This window comes from Trachurus trachurus (genome assembly GCF_905171665.1).
Source record: "Trachurus trachurus genome assembly, chromosome: 4".
Taxonomy (NCBI): domain Eukaryota; kingdom Metazoa; phylum Chordata; class Actinopteri; order Carangiformes; family Carangidae; genus Trachurus; species Trachurus trachurus.
The window spans coordinates 19,306,870-19,319,069 of record NC_139898.1 but is presented as its reverse complement, the minus strand read 5'-3'; the positions used below and the strand labels follow the sequence as shown (position 1 = coordinate 19,319,069).

At 38.8% G+C, this 12,200-nt stretch overlaps 3 protein-coding genes across 3 annotated transcripts in view; all 3 read right to left on the bottom strand.

Annotated features, from left to right (window-relative positions):
- Positions 1-342: 342 nt before the first annotated feature.
- On the bottom strand, positions 343-2,487 carry LOC310984802 (deoxyribonuclease-2-alpha-like; the record flags this gene model as incomplete). The annotated part of the gene is made up of 7 exons (XM_083970121.1): positions 343-701; positions 858-1,049; positions 1,149-1,307; positions 1,411-1,492; positions 1,578-1,740; positions 1,824-1,921; positions 2,470-2,487. The coding sequence occupies 7 exons, from the start codon at positions 2,485-2,487 to the stop codon at positions 343-345; spliced, it is 1,071 nt and encodes a 356-aa protein (XP_083826247.1).
- A 1,040-nt stretch (positions 2,488-3,527) lies between these two features.
- Positions 3,528-8,165, bottom strand: LOC310985225 (deoxyribonuclease-2-alpha-like). Its single transcript, XM_083970757.1, has 7 exons — positions 8,094-8,165; positions 5,573-5,670; positions 5,314-5,476; positions 5,146-5,227; positions 4,881-5,039; positions 4,340-4,531; positions 3,528-4,192 (listed from the first exon to the last, which is right to left on the bottom strand). Exons 2-7 carry the CDS (start codon positions 5,659-5,661, stop codon positions 3,840-3,842), a joined length of 1,038 nt encoding a protein of 345 aa, XP_083826883.1. The 5' UTR covers positions 5,662-5,670; positions 8,094-8,165; the 3' UTR covers positions 3,528-3,839.
- The window catches only part of LOC310985222 (deoxyribonuclease-2-beta-like), a 29,823-nt gene continuing 23,283 nt past the window's right edge, over positions 5,661-12,200 (bottom strand). Inside the window, exons 2-7 of the mRNA XM_083970752.1 lie at positions 11,919-12,117; positions 11,508-11,682; positions 10,743-10,821; positions 10,188-10,349; positions 8,919-9,116; positions 5,661-8,238 (exon numbers count right to left, since the gene is read on the bottom strand). Coding sequence (XP_083826878.1) covers positions 7,907-8,238; positions 8,919-9,116; positions 10,188-10,349; positions 10,743-10,821; positions 11,508-11,682; positions 11,919-12,028 — 1,056 coding nt within the window. The 5' untranslated portion in view covers positions 12,029-12,117 and the 3' untranslated portion in view covers positions 5,661-7,906. The remainder of the gene's footprint in view (positions 8,239-8,918; positions 9,117-10,187; positions 10,350-10,742; positions 10,822-11,507; positions 11,683-11,918; positions 12,118-12,200) is intronic.

Below are 12,200 nucleotides of genomic sequence, written 5' to 3'. Positions count from 1 at the left end.
TATCATATGTTAATGTGTTAATGTTGACTATTTGTTTACAGAGAGTAAACAACACTAACAGTATTTTTGTAAGTTAATATTTTAAACAGTCATTCATGTGTGTGTGTGTGTGTGTGTGTGTGTGTGTGTGTGGGTGTGTTTAAATGTTTTGACAACATGATTGATAAAAAAGGATGAGGTGTTTAATTAATAAAACTCATGCAATCATGCAGGCTAAAATAGACAGAGCTGAACAAGAACAAAAATATGCTGTGAACACACTTCTAAGGGGGAAAATGTATCAGGTTAACTTTCTGATAGTACAGCTTTCCTTGTCTTTACATTTCAATGAGGGTTGGGCCACTATAGCTCTCGTGCAAATGTTTGTTCACATGGTTGATACTGTGCGATCAAGGCATAGAAAGCCTTCCCAACGGCAACATTGTTGGTGCATATGGCTCCTCCTCCTCTGCCCATCTGACTCATTTGCCTGTTCATATCAGCGACGCAGGTCCAGCCACCACCTGGTGTCACACACCACTTGGAGTGATCAACAGTGTCACTGAAGGGCTGCATGTAGGGGAGCTGCACTACCTTTACATTGTACACATGGTAAGGGATGGTGCAGTTAGAAGGCAGAGGGTTACTGTTAGGCATCCTTCCCCAGCTCTTGACAAACAAATTCTGCTCTACACCATTTACAATAAGGCCGGAGTAAAGATCTGTGGACAACAAAAAAGAACACAGTGCTATTAACTATTGGAATTAAGAGTATCATATGTACGCACAAAGTGAAAGAATATAATCAGTGTGTTTCTGATTTTGGTTTATCATAAACATAAGATAAAATTTCAACTCTGGAAATTACAAACACTTACCATCCCCAAAACGTGTGTATTTTGCTACACTGAAGAACTGATGTCCTCCCACTGAAGTCAGTGACTTCTCTCTAAACCAGGGCTCCTTCTTTGGGTAGCAGCTTCGCTGTGCTACACATCTCAGATCCTCTGGAAAGGTTGTTGGTAAGTCAGAGTCATATGAATAAGGGTGGATGTACTTGAGCTGCACTCCTGAAAATTGAGATAAAAGTTTTTGCATTATCATCCCTTCAGGTAAATGAGAAAAGCTTCAGTCGGAAGAAGATGGCAATAACACCTTCATTAACCTACCTATTTCTTTGAAGTCATTGTAAGAGTAAGTCATGCACAAAAATGTTTGAGCGTTGGCGATTCCAGTTGTTGGCCAGAAGTTCATACTGCGATATGTTGGAAACTTTGGTGTACTGTGTGAGAGCCAGACTCCAGTTTGTCTGTCCAGCATCACGACTCCTTTAGCAAGTGAAACAGCAGAAAACAACAGAAACAGTTTGTTACAGTACATTATGATGTTTTTGGTTTTGAAAGCAACAAAGCACAATGTTTCTGTTCCCACCTTTACTGTGGCCATATGATGCAGATACAGATTTTTCACCTGGAGGCTGATCATTATACAGCATGTATCCAAAGCCTTCAGTCTACAACAAAAGAATTAAAATTAAAATTTTGTGTGTTTACTGAACACTGTCACGTCAGAAAGACCTGTAGGTTTTATTACGTTACCTTTCTGACGTAGAAGTCAAGAAGAGGTTTCAGGGTGTACGCCAGAGTGCCAGTTTGACTGTTGATGTCCTCTTTGCTTTGTGTCCATCCATTAGTGTTTTCATCCATGTAGAAATATCTCAACCCATTACCGTCACTATTGGGCAACTTATATAAAATAAACCTAATGACATGGAGATTAACACATTATTTGTTATCTGAGCATGGGTGAAAACATAAACTGACACAATGCAGTTTTCCACCAACCAGTCAACCCCCCCTCCACTGTCGTTCCTGCATCTCACATCTGAGTCACACCCTTGAAAAAGGATCCCGACACTGAAGAGGAAGCTGGTCACTGTTCTCTGAAACAATCAAACATGACAGAGTCACAGTAACAGAAACCAGACCACAGTCTTCATCAACATCTATAAACAGATTTGATGTCTCAAAGACATAGTACTCTGATTTCAGGTTGCTAGTTTTTCCAGATCACCAGTCCTTTTTTAATGAACTTTGGGACTGAACTTAAAAACTTTTCTGATATTTCATTTTCATTTTAGAAATTGTGTGTAAAAAGGTCTTTAGATTGCTGTAAGATTACTGCATTCCTATTGAGCCACTCCCAGGACCTACAAGATAAAGGCATCCAATAGTGCAGTGAAAGCAGTGAAAATAGCAGTCAACATTTTAAGACGACACTTGTGATTTAAAAAAAAGTACCAGATATAATATTGAAGTATCAAACTATAAAAACAAGATTCTACTATTAAATCAACTAGTTATTTAAAAACTGCAGTACAGAATATATTAAAGTTTGACTTTTACTGATATCTTTGTTGTCATCCTTTAAACTAAGCCTTATTGAGCTATTAATACTTTTAGCATATAATTAATCGAACATTTCACTCACGTATGAAGCCATCTTCATGTCTCCTCACAACCAACTGTAAACCTGTTTCATGAAGCTGTGTTTATCATGTCTCATGGTGAATTACACCTGAAGCCGCACCTCTTATTCATCTGCTTCCTTGTTCTCATCAATGAACTTAGATCCCTGAGAAATGCTGCACTGAAAAAAAAACCCAACTAAAAATCATCTTTTGATGTCCATTAAATACAAAAGTATATGGGTGCCTCCTAGAAAGAAAGTGAAATGTAGTTTAATAAGTTGCTTGATACTGTAGCTTTACAGGTGACCCAGTGTTACAACTCAAGAGATCAAACTAAGCTAAGGAAAGCCAGGACTGCTGAACTCGATTGTCATCTGACGTTAAACCAGTTTTGTCACATTGTACTTCAAGACTATTTCCTTGAGTAGAACATGATACAACAACACAGTTTTTGACAACAACAGTCATTTGATCTGGTGCCATCATTTTCAACAGCATCAACCCTCTGAGCTACTCCGATTTCTGCTCGTCCTGCTGTAATTTGTTCAGTTTAATCATGACAGTCTGAGAGGACAGGGCCCGGAGCTGTCTGTCCTTATGTTGCTCTTCAGTGTTGCTGCTTCAGTCTTGCATACGATTGTATCACTGTGAGGCCTCCATGGGTCAGGAAACATGATTATCAGCATGACACCGGTTGATAAATTAACATCTGTTCCATTTTCAGTCAAACAGTGAGATTCCTCAGCTCATTTCAACACATCACAGAGGTGGGAATTGGCAGACCTGCATAACTGATACCAATGTTAGTTTTATGAGGTTTATCTTGCATGATTTTAGTTTTTCTTTCATGGTCTTTTACATTGTCAGCAGTGGTTGGCTGCTCATATTACATTAGCACACTATCAGCTGATCTGTTAAAGGCCAGGGGTCTTTCTATAGGCTAATGCCTGTTTTTGCAGGTCCTTGTGTCAAAATCAAAAAGAACCTCATTATTCCAAGTTGATGTGTTGATGTGTGTACTACTAGAAAAACACTTGAGGATTTTGAAATGTAATATGATACAATGATTCAGTTGTGTTTATGTCTTTTAATGCTTTGTCAACATGATTTAAAAAAAGAATGAAGTGTCCAGTAAAAAAAAACAAAAAAACTCAGGCACTAAAATATTGCTTTGGAAGCACAAGAACAGTTTTAAGAGAGAAAATGTTCTTGACTTTTACTATTTGATACTGTAGTACTGCTTTCCTTGTCTTTACATTTCAATGAGGGTCTGCGGATGGAAATTTGCTTTAGAGCTAAATCTGGCATAATTTACATTTTGTATGTTCATGAATATGCAGAGTCCCGTTAAACAAATAAACAAATAAATGAAATGAAATGGGTTGGGCCACTATAGCTCTCGTGCATATGTTTGTTCACATGGTTGATGCTGTGCGATCAAAGCAGAGAAAGCCCTCCCAACAGCAGCATCTTTGGTGCATATGGCTCCTCCTCCTCTGCCCATCTGACTCATTTCCCTGTTCATATCAGCGACGCAGGTCCAGCCACCACCTGGTGTCACACACCACTTGGAGTGATCAACAGTGTCAGTGAAGGGCTGCATGTAGGGGAGCTGCACTTCCTTCACATTGTACACATGATGAGGGATGGTGCAGTTAGAGGGCAGAGGGCGACGCAACTTTCCCCAGCTCTTGACAAACAGATCCTGCTTCAAACTGTCTACAATAAGGCCAGAGTAAAGATCTGTGGACAACAAAGCAGAACACAGAGCTATTAACCATGGGAATTAAGAGTATCCTATGTACACACAAAGTGAGAGACTTTAATCAATGTGTTTGTCTAACCCCGAACCTAACATCAAACTCTGGAAATTACAAACACTTCACCTACCATCCCCAAAACGTTTGTATTTTGCTACACTGAAGAACTGATGTCCTCCCACTGAAGTCAGTGACTTCTCTCTAAACCAGGGCTCCTTCTTTGGGTAGCAGCTTCGCTGTGCTACACATCTCAGATCCTCTGGAAAGGTTGTTGGTAAGTCTGAGTCATATGAATAAGCGTGGATGTACTTGAGCTGCACTCCTGAAAATTGAGATAAAAGTTTTTGCATTATCATCCCTTCAGGTAAATTAAAAAAGCTTCAGTCAGACGAAGATGCATAACACCTTACACACAAGCACTTTAAACAACCGTAGTTGAAAACAAAGTGCTGTACATAGAGACAAAAAACAATTAAAGGTAATAAAATTAATAAAACAAAAAGTAGAATAGTTGTTTCATTGTTTTTTAAATCAATTAGAAACAATAAAACAATAAATAAAAGCAAACCATAAAACACTAAAACAAGAGCAGAGTCTCATGCAGAGTTGAAAGCCAGGGAGTAAAAATTGGTTTAAAGACTTTACTTTACTTTATTTTTCTCACGACCTACCTATTTCTTTGAAGTCTTTGTAATAGTAAGTCATGCACAAAAATGTTTGAGCATTGGCGTTTCCAGTTTCTGGCCAGAAGTCTCTACTGCGATATGTTGGAAACTTTGGTGTACTGTGTGAGAGCCAGACTCCAGTTTGTCTGTCCAACATCACAACTCCTTTAGCAAGTGAAACAGCAGAAAACAATTTGTTACACTGTGATATTTTTGTTCTTGAAAGCAACAATGTGCAGTACAATGTAAAACACAATATTTGTGTTCCCACCTTTACTGTGGCCAAATGATGGAGGAGCACCATTTTGATCTGGAGGCTGATCATTGTACAGCATGTATCCAAAGCCTTCAATCTTCATTAAGACAGTGAAATTGTGATTTAGTGTGCTTCTGAACACTGTCACTTTAGACAGATCCGTATCCTAAAGTTTAATGTTACCTTTCTGTCATAGAAGTCAAGAAGAGGTTTCAGGGTGTTCGCCAGAGTGCCAGTTTGACTGTTGATGTTCTCTCTGCTGAGTTTCCATCCATAAGTGCTCTCATCCATGTAGAAATACGACAAACCACCACCTTTCGAATTAGGCAACTTGTACAAAATATACCTAATGACACAGACATGAACATGTTGTATTAAAAATCAACCAAAACAAAGAATCGGTGAAAATATAAACTAGATTTCCACCAAGTTTTCCACCAACCAGTCAACCGCGTCTCCATTGTCATTCCTGCATCTCACATCAGAATCACATCCTTGGAAAAGCATCCCAACATTGAGGAGGAGGCTCATCACTGCTCTCTGAAACAATCAAACATGACAGACTGAAGCATGACTGTTATACAAAGAAAAGCAACATAGAAGAGGGTGTTATGGGATGCAACAAAAACAGAAAGCAGTCCTGGGTCATAACATCTGAATGACAACATAGATACAAAGTCCTATCATAAAATTCCTATTACACCTTAGGTTAAGTAAACGTCTGTGAGTAGTAGTAGTGAATGCATGTCTCAAGAAAACACTGACACAATGAGGAATGTAGTAGATATAAACAAGAGGGCAGCTTATCAGGGGGAAGTTGAGCTATTAAGCTACTTCCTGGACATCCAATACATATCATATACAAAGCATTCTCAGTCTCAACCATGCCCTATCAACTATTGTTACTGATAGCATCATTTTAAAATATTAGTATTTTACTTACGTATGTAGCCATCCTCATTTCTCCTCATAGTAAACTGTGCACTTGCTTTGTGTGGCTGCTATCTCACTGCTGATTCAAAGTGAAACTCACACCTCTTTGACTGCTTCCTGGTTCCTTGCTCACAAGCTTTACGTCTCTGTAGATTATCCATTTATCTCTTGCCTGATGGGGGAACGATGACACGGCTGTTTTTCAGCAGCGGACAGCAGAGGGAGTTTTTCTGCCTTTTGGGTACAGTATAGGAAGCAATTTGACAGAGTGTTGTGATGAATACTGATGTGATATTGACGCCAGTGAGGTATTATTCAAACTGAAAGTTTTTATTGTAACCTAATCATAGAGATATGCTGCACAACAAACAAGTATAACTATGCATATCATCTTATGTTTTAAAGCACTGTCATGTTCAAATCTTTTTTTTTGATGCCTAAGAAAGTACATAGCCATTATAAGCCATGATCAGTTTGCATTCGGTGCCTTTTATGGTAAACCAGTTTTGTTTTAAATGATTGTATCCCGGAGTAGAACAAGATACAACACCACAGTTTTTGACTATAACTGGTTTCATCGTTTTTAACAGCATGCACACTCTGAGTTACTCAGATATCGGCTCTTGTGTCATTTGTTTATCTAAATCATGACAATCTGAGAGCACAGGCCTGGCGCTGTTTGTCTTCATGTTGTTCAGTGTCCGCGCTTTAGCTTTGCATAATATTGTATGACTTTGAGAACTCCATGGGTCAGGAAACATGAGCATCAGCGTGACACTGAAGTTGATAAATTCAGATCTCCTAGATTTTGAGTGAAATAGTGGGTTTTAAAAGTGAATCTGGCACAGGAGGTTGAATCTTGTATGAGGACATACAGAATAAAAACAAAAGCTGTGGGGTGGTTGGATTACTTAGTTACTACCGTAGTTACTACTACAGTTAGTACCAGTTCAATAATTCTTGTTTGAGGAAATTAGTGTCTTTAATAAGACAGGTTAAGAATGATGTCTTTATTAGTATCATCAATATGAATTGGAAATAATCATAATCCTATTGCAGATTTTTTTTGGTTTTATTTTGTTAAAGAAATACAAGAGATTAACACTGCAACAACTGGCTGAGTGTAAAAAAGTAGTGTAGGTACACTGTGTACTCTTTGTGATAAGCCACAGAGAAAATGCTACACTTACAGTGTAACTCTACCAGCCTGACCACTAGGTGTCACCATTTAACCAAAACACCAGTTACTTTAGCTGTAAATCCACTGCATCTTCCTCCAAGAGAAGAAACTGCACATATATCATGACTTCAAATGCAGACACAGTCTACACTCACGTGAGGCATAAGAAAACATTGGATGGATATAGATTAGACAGTTCATCATTCATCCACACTGATGTCTAAGAGGTGATAATAGGACCAAGTGCTCTTCTCTCACTTTCCCATGGAGGTTTTTCTCACCTTTACACTGCCATTTGTCATGTAGAGTCTTTTACAGTTTGAATGCATTGATAAATAATTAATATAGATATTTGCAAAAATGATGATGAAGAAGAGAATCTTAACATTCTTCCTCTGATATAGAGAAAATTTTTGTGCAACTGACAATGTGTTACATGTTACAGATCTGCAAAAGAAACATAAATGGAAGAAGAATTCACTGGGACAGAAATTTGCTATGATTAAATTAGTTAAACAGCTATTGTTAATTGCTGCCTAATTTGATCCTTGTGTCGCCCGCAGGCTACTAACAAGATCGACCTCCACATTTAGTTGCACAAATTATAAACAGATCTAAATGAGAGACTGGTACAGTCCTAACCCTCCTGTCTTTCTCTCTCACTCAACAGGAAATAAAAAAGTCCACCACTTGTGTGAAAGCCTTGTAGATCAGAGGGTTGAAGGAGCAGATCAGCCCCCCACCACGCCACTGTTGGGACTCCTCCCTATTCAGGTCCCCCAGGCAGGTCACCTGGGCCTCACGAGTCAGTGAAACACACCACTTGGAGTGGTCGTGATAAGAGAAGAACCTGATTGGTCCGGGAAGCTGAATCCTCTTGATGTTCATGGTGTGTCTGGGCAGTGAGCAGTTGGAGGGCAACACATGATATCTCTGCCAGGTCTCCACCAGCAGGTCAACATCCAGGACCTGAGCCACCCATCCTGTGTAGATATCTGAATGGATACCAGTGAGAGAGTCAGAGGGTCAATGTGGTTATAAATAAAACTTAATAGGAAAGTAAACATTGTTATTAAAACACACCAGAATAGATGTTCAATGTTTTAAAATTGTTGAATGTTGTCTCAAAATCATATAAAACTAAAAAATAATTAACGTGATAAGCAAAATACATAAACTACATTTGCAGCTGTTTTTTTTACGTATGAATATAAACCACAAATGAAACTTTTTGGACAATAAATTCATTGTCATGGTACTGAAAGGTGGGATTATGGTGTAATGAGTGCAGTTTTGTATATTTTAAATGAGTGATATTTTAGATCACAAACACAGTATAAACAAAAAAAAAATCCTACAAATGAAACAATCTGAAAGAGAACTGCACACAACTGTGCCTATATGATAACAAGTAGAGACTGCCTCGTTGTAAGGGGCCAAAAGAGAAACTACTTTTGAAGGCCCGGATGGGGTGTGTGTTCATGGATGTCACTGCTCTGATATGACAGTGTGTCTACACCTGATAAAGGGTGACTGTGGCAGACAAGTGAAATGTGCAAATAAGACTGCAAACAGATGTTTTTGTTAAGTTGGTTTTACAGCTAATGGGGGTGATGTAACTTAATGTATAAAAAGTAAAATATCAATAACCAACAGTACATAAAGGGTTCTTTACCATCCACAAAATGTTCTGACTTGGCAAAACTGACAAACTTGTCCCCTTGGAGTGAGGAAAGTTGCTCCTCTCCCTTATCTGAGGACAGCAGCGGCTTGGTGCCTGCACACAACTGGGCCAGCTGTGGCAGGTCGGCCGAGAACGCAGCAGGTACTGAGCAGTTATAGAAACGAGGGTAGAGGTAGACCATCTGCTTTGCTGAAGAAAAAAAGGGAATGCATCAAAAATAGGAGGAGAAATGAGAAATAAAAACTAAATAATAATAAAAGAAAAATTCTGTTATTAAAAAACACACAAATGAATCTTATTCAAAAATACATTTATATTATAACTGGTCACATTGAAGTATGTTGTCGTTTTACTGATAGGGTTTTTAAGTCTGACAGGATATGCCTAACTCTATTGTCAGTATGGAAATAAACACACCCTTTCTATATCTATCCAATATCCAATTGTTTAGTCACGTTTTGTTACTTATTTAATGGACAAATGCAAAAAAACAAAAACAAAAACAAAAAACAAGAGTGACTTCAGTCTTCTCTTATTGTGCATTTGACGGTTAGTTATCGGATTTCTGAAAATATTGAATATGAGAGCTGCTAGCCATTAGCCGGTGAGAGGTAGAGCAGGCCGTGTGCTAATTACAGTCGCTGGTTCGATCCTTGCCACCTTCAGGCTGTGTGTGCATGAATGCGTGGGTCAGTGTGGAAAGTATTGTAAAGCACAATGAGTGGTTGATGAGACTTTTAAAGGGCAAGTCCATTCATATTCTTCAAAATGCAAAAAAATGCAAAAAAAAAATACAGGCTATCACAATACCATAAAAACAAATGGCATAGATGTCAAAATGAGTAAAATCCTATAATCAGTGCAGAAACAATGTTACTTAAAACATCCATCTATGAATTCAAAACGTATCTGCCTTAAGATCTGCTGCTTCACCGTCCGTTCTAGGCGCAGATGCTTGAAGTTTTAGTTTTCCATATCATGCTCGTGTAAACTGGATCATGATATTTGAGTTGAAGGGGACATAAAAGCTCTGCTTAATGTTACGTAATGTTATCACTGGACACATCCTCTGCAGGTGTGTGTACATTTGGAGTAAAGGACGTGTGTATCTATATAACTGCTGATTGAGTTGCATAAGCCCAGGTCACGGCGTTACTGTTCTATTGTTTTCAGCAAATAGAGGATTTTGTAAGTTGAAGTCTGGGAAGGGTAAATAGCAGGAATGGGTCTGGCCCCATTGCTTCATGAGCGTTCACTCACCTATACGCAGAAACTGCTCATACTTGTAAGTCACACACAGAGCGGTCTGGCCATTGACTTTGCCAGAGGAGGGGTAAAGGTAGCCTCTCTCAGGGAACGAGGGGAAGTGAGGAATGGTGTGCGATAGCCAGAAACCTTGAGAGTGGTCAAAGAGCAGCACCCCTGCGGGATGCACACAAACAACTCTTTGCACACAAAAGCACGTACAACAAGCGCCCCACTTGCATGAAAACCATCAAAGCCATGTCCAGTGTCAACACGTGTTATCACACTGATGCTCTTTGCCCATTTCCTCCCCCTGAAAACCCCCCAAAAATATTGATCTTTTTTTTCTTCTTTTTTGCTGAATCATAGGACTGAAGAGCCCGAATATTATCCAGAACATACTGTACACCTGTCATTAATTATCAAACAAAAAATATAGACAGGTCCCTGAATGCACCTCATTGCTTCAGTGTGTTCCTTTACATGTTGTAATGTTTTTATTATGATCTTTGGACATTATCAGTGTCATCAAACTTTTCAAATTGATTTACAGTCAAAATTAATCTTTACCTTTAGTGTGTCCATATTCTTTCATGTAATCCAGGATTGGCGGAGCATCATTGTAGAGTGCATAGACTGAGCTGTTGGACTGAAGGAAAAACTTGTTTTATGGGCTTAGCACAAAAACTGGACACAAGCGCTAGCAGCTAATATTTTAAACTTTTGTATGAGTTAAACAAATTAGGTATTTATTAATAAACCTCACTGGTCCTTGTTGACCTTGTTTGTGACCTATTGGTAAAAACTTCTTTCTTTCATTTTTTTAAAAACAATGATTGATTTTGTTTTCTGATGCGACACAAATATTGTTCCCAATACACTGACAGGCTACTGTACATGTGCATTAAATGATTAATTAAATGATTTAGAAATTAAAATAATAACCTACAGATTCAGAATTCAAGCATGCAACCAAAAATATAGAATTCAATATAAGCCAAGTCAAATACACAGTGATACAATGTGATAATACAAGTAATTATGGTTAGCCTTTTCACATTTTCTCCCTTAACATTTTATTTTTCCTATACTAATATACAGTACTAGCCAGAGTAACCCTGTGCCACATGGCATGAGGAGGGACCATGTTATTTAGTTTATCTAATTCTGGAGGCTTGTTTATGTCCAGCTCACTTCACTTGCCTATAGAAAACAAATATCGGAGTATCCACTCCAGTATAAAATGTACAACAGAACTGCTATTAGGTTTGATCAGGGACATACTGTATAGAGAACAGTGCAAACCCCACATGAAGAACAGGGATGTAACCTCACCTTGTAGGCCTCTCCCATGTAAAGCTGGTTCAATGTGTTCCCTATGGCTCCTTGACTGATGTTAATTGTGAATTTACTCATCTGCCAACTCTTTACTGATGAGTCCAAATACATGTAGTCCACTCCACTGCCGTCTCCGCCAATCTTACGCTTGGGCAGCTTGTAGACGATAAACCTGCACAGCATGGAGAGATAAACATATGGGCTATAGTTTGGGATTAACAAAAGAGGACATCTTGAAAATATTCAAAGAACTGTTAAATGTATTTTGTATCAGCTTTATGTCTCACTGCATCAAAACATAACCAGTATCAATGATGTTGTTACCTACCAAGAGACACAAGACAGATATCCACTGTAGCTAAAAACACAGAGGTATAGCTTCAGTACTGTATTTTCATGTCAACTCACCAATCAACAGGCTCACCAGCTTCATTTCTACAGGAAATGCCAGTGCTACATGCGGTGCAACACAGAGTGATGACAACGGTCTGGAGGCAGAAACAGAGGCGTGTTGCCATCCTGAAGGACTCCTGTAGCTGAGGTGGCACGGCAGACAACGTGTGAGAAAGTGAATCTGAAATCTGCTGTCAGGTTGTGTACAGCACATCTGCTTGCACATACAAAAGAGGAAGTCATAAAGTCATAAGACGCAATCACATGACAAGGGCGCATTGAAGGCACTGGGGGGAT

What these genes read in the sequence shown, in the direction of transcription:
- LOC310985225 (XM_083970757.1), bottom strand. Translation starts at nt 5,661, where the DNA reads ATGAGCCTCCTCCTCAATGTTGGGATGCTTTTCCAAGGATGTGATTCT. An exon ending in CAAAGACTTCAAAGAAATAG is followed by an intron (nt 4,532 to 4,880) that starts GTAGGTCGTGAG and finishes CTCAATTTTCAG; the next exon opens with GAGTGCAGCTCAAGTACATC. An exon ending in ATACAAACGTTTTGGGGATG is followed by an intron (nt 4,193 to 4,339) that starts GTAGGTGAAGTG and finishes TGTTGTCCACAG; the next exon opens with ATCTTTACTCTGGCCTTATT.